The sequence below is a fragment of the Sinocyclocheilus anshuiensis genome, unplaced genomic scaffold (genome assembly GCF_001515605.1).
Source record: "Sinocyclocheilus anshuiensis isolate Anshui unplaced genomic scaffold, SAMN03320099.WGS_v1.1 scaffold50, whole genome shotgun sequence".
Classification (NCBI taxonomy): Eukaryota; Metazoa; Chordata; class Actinopteri; order Cypriniformes; family Cyprinidae; genus Sinocyclocheilus; species Sinocyclocheilus anshuiensis.
In genome coordinates, this window is record NW_015542382.1 from 1,412,535 (window position 1) to 1,427,905 (window position 15,371).

A 15,371-nucleotide genomic window follows, 5' to 3' on the forward strand; every position below is an offset into this window, starting at 1 on the left:
CAGAGATTGGTAGGTCTATTAGTACAAATCTGTTGACTTGTCATATCTTGCATTAAATGCCAATGGTGACCATTCCATTTGCAACTCTTTTATAGCTACTTTAATATTTCTGTTTTTCAATGAGAAACTATGCAGGAACTTATTCATTGCGAATTTATTAGATTGTCTATACCAGAATGCAGCCAGAACTGAATCGGATGACATTTTTTCCCAAAAAAATCATTTTTTCTTTGGAATATTATTGATGAATCATTGCAGAATAAGGCCAGGAACTTGCATTAAGAAAGTATATAGGGTCCATTTTGATTCAAATATTTACAAAAATATATTTAGAAGAACTTCAGAATTTAAAACATTTAAATACGTTTCTTTTGAGAAGCAATTGCATTAAACACAGTAGGATCGGTTGTATTTGGATGTGTTGTTGTTGTTGTTGTTTTTATACCCATATATGCTTTTAAGAATTTTTAGAACATAAATCGTTGTTCTAGTGTTTTTTCTTTATCGTCTTTATTTGATTTATGTATCTATGTACTTATGTCCAGTAGGTGGCGGAGATGCAGCTCGAGTAAGTGTGCCAAACTTCATTCAATAGAAAAGTAGTAGAAGAAGAACTTCGCTCATTTATCAACAAGAAGCCGGTGCTTTCGCCGACGTGGACTTGGTTTAATAGTACTTATTTATTATTAACTATTTCTAGTAGTAATAACAACCTTATTATTAACATATCTATTTAATCATGTGGGTTCTCTTTTTGGAAACGTAAATAAAACTTTACCGATAGACTCTAGAGTTAGCCTGTCAAAGTGGGATTTGTTGAACTATGCCCTGTCGTGTTATCCGCGTTACACTGCTGCTCTCTGTTGGGATACTGATTCATGTGACTAAAGCCGATGAGTTTACTGAAGAAATTAAGCCTCCAGACTGGAGAAAGACTCTAAAATCCATCCGGAACGGGCTTCAAAAAATAGACAAATACCTTAACGTGGCTTTAGACCTGGTCGGAGGTTCAGACGGACGCTGTATCTTTAAGTGCAATGACGGTAGGTCAGTTTAAACATAAGAATTCTGTCTTCATCATTGGGTTTAATTGGTCATGGGATTTGGCTCTTTATAGGATACACACCAGTTCCTCGTCCCAGCTACAAATCACCAACACCCAACGGATGCGGATCCCCACTGTTTGGATTTCAGGTGAAGAGAGAAAAGCTATTACTCGTATTGCTGAATTGTGGTTTTCAATAATACGTATTGGGAGATATAAATCGATTGCTTCTCTAATTTGAATACTGCTTATTCTTTTAATATTCTCTCTGCCTCTGACTTGTGCTGTGTTTGACTGCAGTTTGATATTGGGCTCCCATCAATGACCAGATGCTGTAATGAGCACGATCTGTGCTATGATACCTGTGGAAGAGAGAAAAATGACTGTGATAAGCAGTTCCAGGTCTGTCTGGAGACCATTTGTAGTCATTTACAAATGACACTGGGTTTGTCCCAAAGTGTTCAAGGTAAGTTAAAACAAAGTAAAGGTTGACCCAATTTAATTTATTAAATGGAAACGGTGTATTTTTCAACTTGACAGTCTTGCTAACAATGTGTATGTATATATATTATATACACACATATATATATATGTGTATATATATTATATACACATATATATATATATAGATTTTTTTTTTCATTTGCATATCCTATTGTATTTCTTGTACATTTTGCTGAGGTCAAACCTTATACCCATATTTGATTTCACAGCCTGTGAATCAGCAGTGACTTTGCTCTTTGATACTGTGATGCACTTGGGATGTAAGCCATACCTGGATAGCCAAAGATCATCCTGCATTTGCCACTATGAGGAGAAGGCTGATCTGTGAACAGCTGATAGGTTTATGTAGAGGTTTGATTGTTTATTGTCTCAGGGTACTGCAAGATGCAATACAATTTGTTTCTTCACTTTGTATGCATTCATTGCAATGTCATAGTTAACGGTGTATTTTGTAATTACAGAAAAATTTAAATTATTTAATATGATTATAAATGTATACATACTGATGTGCCTTATATATACACTACATTTATACAGTCGTGGTCAGAATTATTGGCACCCTTGGTAAATATGATCAAAGAAGGCTGTGAAAATAAATCTGCATTGTTAATCATTTTGATCTTTTATTTTAAAAAATTCACATATCTAACCATTCATTGAACTAAAACAATTGAAAATGGGGGAAAATCTCATTATGAAATAAATGTTTTTCTCAAATATACGTTGGACACAATTATTGGTACCCCTAGAAATTCTTATGAGTAAAATATCTGTGAAGTATATTCCCATTCATATTTACAATTTTGAGCATACCAGGGATATTTCCCCCCATTTTAAATTCTTATTCTCCAATGAAAGGTTAAATTTGTGATTTTTTAAAATTAAAGATCAAAATGATTAACAATGCAGATTTATTTTCACAGCCTTCTTTGATCATATTTACCAAGGGTGCCAATAATTCTGACCACGAGTGTGTAATATATAAACTTGAAAAGATTAATCTTGTGGAAAAGACTTGTGAAACCTTGACGAGCCAATAATCTGAATCAGTAGACACATATGTGGAGTTCATATGTTCAGGTGAGCATGATAATTTAATGGAGATAAACTTCAAAAGATCTGTACACAACTGTTAACCTACAAACGTCACCCTGACTTCATTAATATTATAGTTAACTAGAAATGCCAAATAGTCATAGCAAGAAGAGCTTTAATAAATCAGAATTTTAATATCAAAAGCAATGAGTAATAGAGTGAGCCAATAGACAAATTATACCTTAGCGAATGAGAATGTTTTCACAACAGCCAGTGGCTAAGAACTTTATCACAGTATGTCCAGTAACCTCACACTAAAAAAAAAAAAAAGATTTGACATAATTTTACATGCCTTTGATTTGATCTTTTTTATCAAGAAAAAAGTCCACATGAAATTCCATTTGCAACCCTTTTGTTCTTTCATATTTCTGCAAGAACTTATTCATTGAGAATTTATTAGATTGTCTATACCATAATGGAATCAGAAATGAATCTGATGACATTTTTTCCAAAAAAATCATTTATTAGAAGACATTTTTTCGAATCATTACAGAATAGGGCCAAGAACTTGCGTTAAGAAAGTCAATAGGGTCCATTTTGATTTAATGTTGACTTTAAATATTTACTGAATATTTTTATATTAAGATTCTATATCATCTATTTATATAGAAAATAAAGTCCTTTAGAATGTAAAACATTTAAATAACAGTTTCCTTTGAGAAGAAACTGCATTAAACACTTAATAAACAGTAAGATCAGTTGTATTTGGGTGTGTTGTTTTTTAAACCCATAGTGAAGGCCAGAATGAAAAAAGGCAGGTTGTTTTAAGAGAACAGCAACAAACCAATCAAAGCAATAATATGCTATCTAGTTTAGTCTTGGGCAATAAATGAACAATAGTATGAATAAAAAGTTGTAATTCCTTGTAATATGTCTGTTGATCATGTCCAATGTGAGAATTGAGGTTGCTCAATCATCTTCTTTTAGTTCCTCCAAAACCTGCACCAGAAAACACCATAAATAGATCTCATTTCCAAAATACACATCTAATTGGCTTCTGATGGCTTACTCATGGCATTATACAGTACAGTGACATTATAGGAGAGAAATGTGCTTTGAAATAAACACAAAAGCACATCTGGAATCTGTAACTAAATTTGCTATAGATTACCTGAGGTGGTCCGTGTTCCTGAGCTTGTTTTTGGTGCTGGAGAAGGTCGGTTGGTGTAAGATGGTCCTGCGAAGCCCATGGGTGGCTGGCGTCTAATATCAACATAAAAGTCAGGTGAAGACTGAGCTAAAAATTACTGCATTTAGATTTACATTAATGCTGTTCGCTTAACAGATCATTTCTTACCAAAAAGGCCAAAACTGTTATGATTACCAACAACATTTGCAAATAGTCACAATACCAATGCTGTGTATTTATTTGATGTGTGGTTAAGCGAGTTGTGCATACTGTAGTAGAGAGCCTATGAATGATCAATAATGACAATTGATATTTATTTTGGGAAATATGGAGCACTTGAGAATATGATCACTTACTGGTCTTATGCAATGTATCTTATTTTTGTAACTTTTTTCCTTTATGTTTCACGAATGTAACCACTGTGATCTTTTGACTTGACTGCCCTTCTAGTATTTTACATATCAGGGATATTTATATTTGACATCTTTTACATTATTTTGCTTCTTTTTGTACCTCAAATTGAAGTGTATGCCTTGTCAAAAAACGAAATAAAGGTTATTAAAAAATATGTAGCCTTGATACATACAAGTGCTTGCTATAAGTAAATTATGTGAGGATATGTTGCTTGCTTACCTCTGATTCCCAAACAAATATCCCAGAATTCCACCTGTGCCCATTCCAGTCCAGAATCCACCCCCACCACGTCCACCAGTGTTTCCACCAGTGAAACCGGTCCAAGAACTCTGAGGTCTGGTGTACGCATCAGAAAAGCCGTACCCGGGCCTTGAGCTGGAGTGGTCTGCTGAGAGAACCCACAAAACAGGAAATATTACACACTTCCCATAAATAAATATGCAAATATTATGCACATTTGGTTACACTTAAGACTTTCAATGTCATCACTCACCCCTCATGTTGTTCGAACCTGTATTAGTTTCTTTATTCAGTGGAACACAAAAGAAGATATTTTGAAGAATGTTGGTAACCAAACAGTTTTGGTTCCCATTGACTTGCATTATATTTTTGACCATACAATGGGAGTCAATGGGAAGTGAAACTGTTTGGTTACCAACACTTTTCCAAATGTAATTTGTGTTCCACAGAAACAAGAAAGCCATACAGGTTTGGAATGACATGATTGTGAGTAACTTTCATTTCTGGGTAGCGGATCCCTTTACGTCTATAATAATAATAGAGAATGGAATCATATTGAAAATGACAGACAGATAGATTGATTGATTACCTGAGTAATAATCTGGTTTGAATCCAGGCGGCGGTGGCTCCATACCCTGGCTGTTATCCCATGTCCCGCCGTATCCCTGGGATCCATCTCCACTGTAACCTTGGTGGCCGTGAGTAGGACTGCACAGAAACATCTTGTATACAGCATATGCCACCAGCAAAAGGAAAGCTATCACTATAAGCCCACCCACTCCATCACCAGACGGCCCATTCTGGAAGGGATACTGGCCGTTAGACTGTTGAGAATGGCCTCCGCTCTGCTGCTGCTTATGATTGGAAAAGCCTTGGAAGAAGTTCGAGGCAAAGTCTGAGAAGCCCGACGAGCCCCCGGAGCCGTGCGTGTGCTGCTGCCTCCCTTCTGCCGTGAGCTCCAGCGTGTACTCCAGACCGCAGGAGCCTCTCAGCACATATGCGTCATTGGGACTGTTATAGCCTTCACAGGAGACCTCCACGCGCCCAAACCTGTACGCGTTGTCCATGTCAGCCTTGCATTCCCACTATAAGAAGAGAGAGAGTAATACTATGAATAGTGTAGAGACATATAGTATGCAAGAGGCAGTTTTGGAGTCTTACCTGTGTGTCTATGCCATCTGATCCTCTGTTGTAACACTGGACCACCTCAGGAACGAATGATCCACAGCCAGCTGATCCTCCGACACACTGCAGCTGAGGCACAGGACTGGAGCGCCGTGCAGTGGTGTAGCGTCCTCTGTGGAGCGTGAGCACCTGAACATCACGCAGTAACACAGCCTCTGTCGCAGGAAAAAAAGATTTGATTAATATTTCTTCTTATCTGACCACACCCCCAAAACATTTGGTATCACACAAAAGCATCGGATGACCTCTTTAAGAAACAGAGATTTTATAAGATATTTCATTTATATTATACTTAAATATATATATATATTAATTATATTTAATATTGAATTTTCCTTCTGGTTCATATTATTTACTGCATATTTTATATATTTTATTGTCATTTTAATAAAATATATTATTTATATTATAATTTTGGCCACACACACAACTTAAAAGAAGCACCAACTCTTCTTTTTAAGATACATTAATTATAAACATATACATAATTTATATTGTACATATATATAATATCACGATTAATATTTTTCTTATAAAATACTCATAAAATATCTTAACGTTTATATTATCATATCTGTCACACCCCCAAACTAATTCTGTATTACATAAAAGTAATATTAGTAAAATATTATCACAGCATGTCACAACTTCCACTAAAGCTGCACATTTAGAGTGAAACTTCAATGCAAATACTGTATAAAGTAGATCTAACGCGCACTTATTTTACTCAGACTGACGACCAGTCTATCTTCTCTGATATCCTTGACTTGATTATGATTGTTTATTTCGCCGTAAGGTTCATATAAAATATATTTTACCATCATTCCAGCAGCTGACGTGAGGTATAATCAGCAGCAAGAAGTGCAGAAACAACACTCCGGAAACAAAGCTCCTCATTTCTCCCGTTATGATGGAAAATCTCTTCTTTATGCTTGAGTATTGAACTGGATTGAAATGCCTCACTGTAAGCCAGTACGTGGCTTTCACCAATAAGTGAAAATAAAGTCTGATGTAAACAAATGTAACTGACAGTTCAGCAGCGCAACATCATTCTTCTCACGCTACTTCCGCTTCCGTGTTTCTGGTGAAGTGCAGATGAGCCTCTCATTATCGCCATCTACTGATAGGTGCATTGAATTACATAACATTGACCTCCAGTAATAAAGAGAGGTGGTTTTTAGAATGCCAAATTGTTGAAAATGTAAGATTCTATTCTAGTAGTAACTTTAGTATCCTCGCTAAAAGGTTTATTTACCGTTTATCCATTCGAGTTAACATTATCTGTTTCAAATCACACCTGTTAGCAGTGAACTCGTCTATCTTTTTAACTACCTATTTATTTCATAAGATGAAAATAACCATTGGAGAGGACTATGTACCTTTATTTAGCCTACATTTTTGCACTAATAACAGAACTTTCATGTCATTTTTCAAAACTCTACACACATAATTCACAACCGATGATCAAAATGCACATTCATTGAACTAAAATCAAAATGACACAACTTAGCATCAAAGTAACGTTATTCCTATTTCAAAATACAACTCACGCATTACATCTGAGTTGAGTGTCTATTCATTTCATTACGATGATCTAACTATCAATTGATACAACTGCTCAAAATGCTACATAACTGTTGCATTACTCTTGAAGCATAGTTTTATGGAAAATGATGAACAATATTAAATGTTTAGATAATGAAAGCGAATCAACTGAGGACTCAGTTTCAAGATGACTGTTGTTGGGAGAGAAAAACAACTCTATATCATTGTTATCAGTATTTGTTTTTCCGACAATACGTAAATGTCTTTTTAGAGGGTGATAAAGCTGGAAGCCGAAGCATTGTTCAATACTGAAGCCACATTTTCAAAACTGTTCACACATTCAGCGATACAGAAGTCTATGCGGACCAAACTGTGAACCATTTTTTTATTGCTTTCAGACAAAATGCATGCAATGACCACATTTTTCAAAATCCACAAAGACTTTTGTCATTCATACTCTAAAATCTGCAAAACACTATACATTTTCAGCATATTTTTCAAATGCTAACAAACTGCTTTCAAAACTGATAAAAGCTCATTCAAATCAAATCTGTCCATTTCTGCGGGAATTATATTGAAATAGAAAATCTTAGCAGAATATTTGGTAACACTTTACTTGAAGGGGTGTGCATAAGACTGACATGGCACCTTCATAATCATGACATGACACATGTCATGAATATGAAGGAGGTTTTATGCATGTTTATGACAACTGTCATTAAGTGTCATTCGCTCAGTTATGTCATTTTTAATGTCAGTCTTATGCACACCCCTTCAAGTAAAGTGTAACCGAATATTTATTAAGAAATTGAATAATAATTATTCCAAACGCAACTAACTGCAATTTCAGCTGAAAGCCAAGCCAGATGTCCTATTTTTAGTCTTCTTCTTGTTCTTTCTTTCTTTCTTTTTTGGTTATATTTTAATAAATGGATGGCTTCGGAATGATTTTGTTTGGAAACATGGATCAAGGAAGACATTGGTTTTTTAGGGGAAAAAAAGTGGCAGAGACAGGGAGGACTAGAACCCCCACAGTGCTGAACATCCATCCATCTATTCCATACATTTTCCAAAGCACTTGTCCTATGTAGGGTCATGAGGAGGCTGGAGCCTTTCCTGGGTCATAGGCAGGAAAACCCTCGGGACAGATGGCCACTCCATCACACGCTGTAAAAAATTATTGTGATTTTAACAGTAAAAGACTGTAAAAATGCTACAGTAAAAACCTGTTAACTGGTTAACAATAAGTTTTCATACTATATACGGTGAATAAATGTTATTACATTTAATGTAATTTCACAGTAAAATACTGTTAAAAATACGGTTTTTGGAAGTGAAAAAGAAAAAGTAATTGAATAATTTACAGTGAAAAACCGCAAATTGACACTCCCAGAATTCCCTGCATGACACTTCATATTTGATGTTTTTTTGTTGAACTAACATGTTTCTTCTTACTTTTTTCTTATCAGTTGTGTACATTAGGGTTCAATCTTACATCTAATGTTGTTAAATTAATGTGTATTGCATTATTTCAGTATCATGTGTGGGGTTTAGTGTTTGTGTGAATGACACTGTGCACCTTCTATATGAGTATTGCCCTCCTCAGCTCATAGAAAAGCTGTTTGTGATGAGCTTTGGTTCATCATGTGACTTTCTCATCACCACCAGTTTTTGGTGGTTATCAGTTCATTACAATGGTTCAAAACAGATATTAACACTTAAAATATGTTGGTTTATTAACATTACATCAGTTAATGAAATACGGTATTTTATTGCTACCATATTTTTTACAGTGAAGTTCTGGCAAACACAGCTGCCGGTATTTTAACATAAATATCACGGATTTTTTTTTTCTTACAGTGCAGGGATGACACTCACTTACAGTCTCCAGTTCACCTGTCCTGTATGTCTCTGGATTGTGAAAGAAACCCAGAGGAAACCAACGTCAACACAGAGAGAACATACAAACTCCACACAGAAAGGCCTCCTGGAGCAGCTGGGACTCCAATACTGCACATACTTCATTATACTAGACGTGCTGTTGATGGGGTTTTGTCTTTTTTTATTTTTTTTTTCACAAGTAAGTTTTGTAAATGTTGATGGGTTTTTGTTTTTTGGTATGTGTAATACCAATTGGGGGGGTGTAATACAGTCAGTAAAATGTAAAGATGTTATTCTTATCCTATAATGAAATACTTATGTGACAAATCATTCAAACTTCAAGGATAAAAGTTCATAGTTATAGTGTTATAGTGTTTTTTTAGACCAGTGTGTTATGAATGAAATTTATATTTTCTGAATGAGAATTGTTGCCAGTGTTATGGCACGAGCTTATTTTGAGACATATATGAAGTGTTTTGTTGGTCTGAGTGAGTTTTGGAGGTGAGATAAACAGTTTGGCCAAGATTCATGTTGGTAATGCAGACTGTGTGAACAGTTTTGAAACTGTTCAGTATTGAACAATGCTTGTTAGCAACTGAAAAACAATTGTAATGATTCCAGTGTCTGTACTTTTCTCTCTAGTCTATTACAATGATGTATGAATGTGTAGAACCATAATGAAGCTGCATCATGTGTTTTGAACAACTATATTTAATGATTGTACTAAAACTACACAGTGAAACTATGGGTATCTTGTTTGTGGGTGATCTAAAGTAATGTTCCTATGATATTTTATAATAAATCTTCTTCTTTAAAGATATGAACGCAATATGCAAAGTTTTGAACATTCGACAGCCTGTGTTACAAATAATGACTGTTTTGAGTTTTGTGTCTAGTTTTGAAAAATGACATCAAGGTTCTGAAAAAATTGGTGACAAAATGATTGTTAAAAAACAGTAATATCATATAATATAAAATGATGTAATATCTGCTGCGATAATTATTGTTTAATCTCAAAACAAATGTTAGTGGGGGAAAAAGTGCTAAACCAAGTCAAGACAATATTAGCTATCCAAATATTAACTAGCCAAAATTTCAGCTGAGCGTATGAAGTGGAATTACAATTTATCATACAAGTATGACTTTACATCAATTATGATTATTTTAATGGCTTTGCAAGCTTAAACTTGCTTTGTATTCATAGATTTACATCAAAGACTGTATCGTCATCTCAAAGTTCTCAAATGTAAGTGATATTTTTCCTTTTCTTCTTCTAATGTAATTTTAATAATATATCATCACATACTGTATTTATCATATTGGCCACACCCCTCAACAATTTTGTATTACATAACATTTCTCAGTTTTTCACATCACAAAACAAAGTTTAGGCACTTAAGCTCAAAATGAAAATTTCAAATCAAGTAAAGTATTTATGATTTTTATGATTTTTCCCCCCCCAAAATCATAAATACTTGACGTAATACTGCTTTAGTGTAAGTTTAGAAATAATTTTATTTTGTCCATCACTCATGTAAATACACAAAAATTAATAATGGATAGATACATATGTATTTAACTAAGAATACCGGTCAAATGCAAAGCTGTTGGGTGCTCCATTCCTTTAGTACTTTCACTTCCAAATTTCATTCCATCATCCGAAATGATTTAAGACAGGAATGAGAGATACAGGCAGGGATGAATGATCGGTAAAGAGTTCTGCAAAGTGCACTGAACTCTCTCACACATCTACTCACATTAACACCAGCTGGCAGCTCTGATAACAGTAGAGTCTGTAAAAGTTCATGAACACTGCAGTCTAGACAGATGATGATGCTGAAGATGATGATGACGAAGACACCCTTTAGCTCAAGAAATGACAGCTTTTGCTGTAACTGATTGTGAAAAGAGAGCGATAACTGGTTCTCTATAAGCAGAGAATGTATTGTACTATTCATTCATTCATTGGATTTCGCCAAACGAATCACACCAAATTAAACCTCAGTCCCAGAGAATAAATATATAAAATATCGCATTTACAAATAACAATTAATGTGGTTAATTATATTCAATAGTACAGCGAGCACTCCAAATCTTTAGAGTTGGATACTGATTATTTGCAGTTCTACACTTTAAAACAATATTGGGCCTAAATTTAAGATTTATGTAGTGACATTGCATAGAAAAATTCCATCCATTTGGATTACAGAGTTTTAACAAACTAATGAATGTAATGCATATTTGCCAATTATGCATGAACGAAAAGAAACAGGTTAGAAAACTGCACTCAAAAAAATCATGGCATAGTTATTATTAAATGTTTGCTTCTATTTGATTTTAAATAACTTTTAAAATGCATTTACTCAAATACAACTTACTCAGGCATGGGCATGGTTAAAATATGATAGCTATGGAACAAGCAATATTCAATTAGTTAAAATACATGAAATTGAAACAAATTGGATTTTTAAATATATAAACCTGGTTATTCTGTGTTCGTACTATTACAGAAATCTTACCCGTTTCATTTACGTATGAATGACAAATATGCATCTGTGTTATTTGAGTACCTATTAGTGTTTTTAATATTTTGAATTAGTTATTTTTGTATTTACCATTTTCATTTTATTTTTAATATTTTAGTAATTTTGTTGTGTTTTTTTGTCATTTTTTAGAAGTCTATATAGGTTTTATTACTTTTAATTAAAATTTTTATTTTTAGTTATTTTAGTACATCAAGTTAAATTAAATGAAAATGAGAAATGTTTCATATTTTATTTCAGTTAACTTTTATTGTATTTCAAGTAACAAAAATATTTTTGTCGTTGCCGTTTTAGTTAACCTATAATAACCCTCATATGCATTACATGAAGTTTATTAGTTTGTTAAAACTTTGTCATCCAAATGGACAGAAGTTTTATATACAATTCGACAACATAAATCTTAAATTTAGTCCTAAATATTTTGTTAAGAATAGATTTCTGACTACGTCTACAAGTCTATTCAATAAAAGATATGATATGCTCCGAATGAAAATGCTCAAGTAACAATCAGAAAGGACCAGCGTTCAGGCAAAGCAAATATAAAGCTTTGTTTCAAGTTATTGTGCAACACAAGGCTTATGATATCATGAGCTTTAAAGCACAGTCCCAGGATCGTGATTGATTTATTATTGCATATTTTCACCAAAGGTCTTTTCCTGAGTCTGTGGACACTCCCCATAGATGTCCACCTCCTCACTGGATGTTGTGTCTCCTTGCTCTTAAAGTCCATCCTCTTCATACAGCGTATTAAATATGGCTAAAATCTACAGTACATCAAGTCTACATGTACTGCTTTTGAGAGTGCATGCAGAATATTGCACTACTTTCCCATAACAAACTTCGGGACTTCGGTGGATATAAAGATGCAGTGCCACAGCGCAGCTGCGGTCAAGCTCTCATGTTATCATTCGGATGCCCAATAAATAAGAGTCTGTTCCCAGAAAAAGAACAAGGGCGTGTACGATAAAGGAATCAAATGGAGACCGGGCAGATGATGATCTTGTCCTCCAGCATTACGCTGACCACCAGGAACACAAAGTAGAGCAGGAACATGAAGAAACCCAGCAGCTTGCTCATCTTCCACTTGCACACAGCGATGGAGATAATGACGAAGAGGAGCATGAGGAAGAGCAGAACGATGGTGCAGAACAGGCCGTTGCTGCTCACGGTCACTGGAGTCAGGTCGTTCAGGATTGAAAAGACCAACCATGGAAAAGGCAGGCTGGGGACAGTGAACAGACACAGGGAGATGTTTCAAAGGGTTGTTTTACAGTAGGGAGTCTATCACATGATGATTCTAGTGTTACTGATGAAGATCTCTCACCCCACAGTGATGTCAAATATGTTGGAGCCGACTGAGCTGGAGACGGCCATGTCGCCGAGACCCTTCCGGGCAACAATAACACTGGTGATGAGATCAGGAATGGAGGTACCAGCCGCTAGAACAGTCAAACCCATGATCTCTTCTGTGATTCCAATAGTCTCACCAACCTGTGGGAGAAATTTGTACTGGGTGTTTGAAACTTTCCATGAAAATACTATGATAAAACGGTATTAAATTGGCATTAGCCTCAGCTGTCGTCAAAGATCTGTTTGAAGGAGATCTGACATTAATTTATTATGATTTTACTCTAGTAGCACTACAGGTATCTTTGCAAGGGCAATTTAACATCACTAAGATCACAAAATCACATTGTTTTGGCCAAACCACATCTATAGTTTGTGGGAAATAGAAATCCCAGAGAGCACTGCAATGAGCTAGGTGAAAAAATCCATTCAGGATGACAGAGGATGGATGAAGAGTGAGAAATGTTATTTATAAATGTTTATGTACATACTTTTATAGTATTTATCTTTATGTTTTCAATTTTCATTTTAAGTTTTAGTAATTAATTTTTTTTATTTCAACTTATTTTTTATTTCAGTTTCAGCTTATTATTCCAGTAATTTGTAAAGGCAACAGTCCCAATTACATTTTATTTTTAGGTTTTTTGGTTCATATTTCTTATTATTACTTCAGCTTTATTTCAATGAACAAAAAACATTTCAAAGCAGTTTTTAGTTTTACGTAACAATAACAACACTGTACTGAAAAAATTGTAAACCTAAAAATGGTAACACTTAAAATAACTGGTTTTATTAAAGTATATACAAAATATATTGACTGTACCAACCTACATACAATTTCTTAACTTTCTTAACCAACAAAATTAATTTAGAACACAAATGTATAGGTTAAATCAAGTAAGTTAATAACCGCAGGTTACCATACCATAGAGTGTTGTAAACCACAATTTTTGAAATGGTACCATGATAAGTGTATATAAATGCCATTGTACACTGTATAAATAGGGTTATCATATTAACATATAGGAATGTTAGAATTTTTGGTATTTCTCCATCTAGTTTCAAACTTTTATTATCAACAGAAACTCAGAGTACTGATTTACTATGTTAAGTAACCATAATCGATTTTGTTGTTTCTAGTTCTGGTAGAGAACCTTTAGATGAGTTTCTACAGAGGGAGCTGAAGCAGAGCTAAAGAACAGTTGTCTCTAAAGGGAAAAGACAAGAATAGCTTTTGGCTTTGGCTGGTTTTTAATGTACGTCGCTGAGATACAGATTTACAGCAGAGATCACTCCTCTATCTCTCGCACTTACTTTCTTTTTTGGACATACATACAGTATATGCCAGAGCATTACTTACAATAATATAAAAACCACTGGTGAAAGGAACTGCATTATAACAGAAAAGCCCAGGATGTGTGAAACTGGTTGAGTGTGTGCTATTGGTGAAGTGGAGGTACCTGATGAGCCCACCAGACCATCAGGTAAGAGAAAACAGCAATCCAACAAATAGATCCCAAAAATGTGATCGGAAAGAACTTTACTGATGTCTATGGAACAAGAGAGGATAGAAGGAAAAATGAGGAAGGGACAGCTTGCTATTGAAATATTTTAAAAACAGCAGTCCGTTTGTTTCAACACACTGAAGACACTTTATATTGACATACACTGAACAAAATTATAAACGCAACACTTTTGTTTTTGCCCCCATTTTTCATGAGCTGAACTCAAAGATCTAAGACTTTTTCGATGTACACAAAAGGCCTATTTCTCTCAAATATTGTTCACAAATCTGTCTAAATTTGAACAAAAGTGTTGCATTTATAATTTTTTTCAGTGTATATTATCTATTTGACTGCACTGACACTATCAGATAAGAACAAAACTTGAAGTGAATTTAACTGGATGATCAAGCTAATGTCTTCATTAGAGCTGCTTTATAGCTAAATAAAATTTGTTTATTTTGCATTAAATGGATGTAAAAAAACTCAAACGTACATCTCTGCGGACATCTGGCAGCGACAGCCACAATGGAAAGACGATGGGGAAGATGAAGAGGTATGTTGCTTGCTTCCTCAGTGTGTCTGGCCAAGCCAAGCTCAGAGGCTGGTCTTCATCTTCCTCCTCTTCAGCCTTTGAGATTAGAACCACAAAAACATGATGTCATTCAGTTGCCTGTGATATTGTAATATTAGAATATTTTTCTAGGCTTGATTGTGTTTATGGGGTGCAGTCTAACATGTGTTAATGCTTCATTTTGTTAAAAAAAAGCATTTTTTTTCACATAATTTACCATTATTCCACACCGCTCTGTCCCTTCTCTGAGAAACGCGCTGATCATTTACTGTTTTTATGAAGCCCCGCCCTCTGAAATAGGCGATGGGCTCTGATTGGTTAGCTAGCCCAGTGTGTTGTGATTGGCTAAACCACCTCTAGTGCGCGT

General features: G+C 34.7%; 3 protein-coding genes across 4 annotated transcripts in view; 1 reads left to right on the plus strand and 2 right to left on the minus strand.

The window, feature by feature from the left end:
- The first annotated feature begins 540 nt into the window (after positions 1 to 540).
- On the plus strand, positions 541 to 2,066 carry pla2g12a (phospholipase A2, group XIIA). The gene is made up of 4 exons (XM_016491760.1): positions 541 to 1,043; positions 1,118 to 1,194; positions 1,346 to 1,511; positions 1,759 to 2,066. The coding sequence occupies exons 1-4, from the start codon at positions 824 to 826 to the stop codon at positions 1,875 to 1,877; spliced, it is 582 nt and encodes a 193-aa protein (XP_016347246.1). The 5' UTR covers positions 541 to 823; the 3' UTR covers positions 1,878 to 2,066.
- A 1,165-nt stretch (positions 2,067 to 3,231) lies between these two features.
- saraf (store-operated calcium entry-associated regulatory factor) lies at positions 3,232 to 6,706 on the minus strand. Of its 2 annotated transcripts, none has more exons than XM_016491762.1 (6): positions 6,431 to 6,706; positions 5,589 to 5,767; positions 5,017 to 5,512; positions 4,407 to 4,572; positions 3,756 to 3,847; positions 3,232 to 3,583 (listed from the first exon to the last, which is right to left on the minus strand). In XM_016491762.1, the coding sequence occupies exons 1-6, from the start codon at positions 6,507 to 6,509 to the stop codon at positions 3,558 to 3,560; spliced, it is 1,038 nt and encodes a 345-aa protein (XP_016347248.1). In that variant the 5' UTR covers positions 6,510 to 6,706; the 3' UTR covers positions 3,232 to 3,557. The 2 variants fall into 2 exon arrangements, with proteins under 2 accessions (XP_016347248.1, XP_016347247.1); XM_016491761.1 differs by having other exon boundaries at positions 3,233 to 3,583; positions 4,407 to 4,575.
- Positions 6,707 to 11,840: 5,134 nt separating this feature from the next.
- LOC107692616 (solute carrier family 24 member 2) overlaps positions 11,841 to 15,371 on the minus strand; it is a 21,273-nt gene continuing 17,742 nt past the window's right edge. The window contains exons 7-10 of the mRNA XM_016491763.1: positions 14,927 to 15,061; positions 14,389 to 14,478; positions 12,906 to 13,072; positions 11,841 to 12,803 (exon numbers count right to left, since the gene is read on the minus strand). Coding sequence (XP_016347249.1) covers positions 12,554 to 12,803; positions 12,906 to 13,072; positions 14,389 to 14,478; positions 14,927 to 15,061 — 642 coding nt within the window. The 3' untranslated portion in view covers positions 11,841 to 12,553. The remainder of the gene's footprint in view (positions 12,804 to 12,905; positions 13,073 to 14,388; positions 14,479 to 14,926; positions 15,062 to 15,371) is intronic.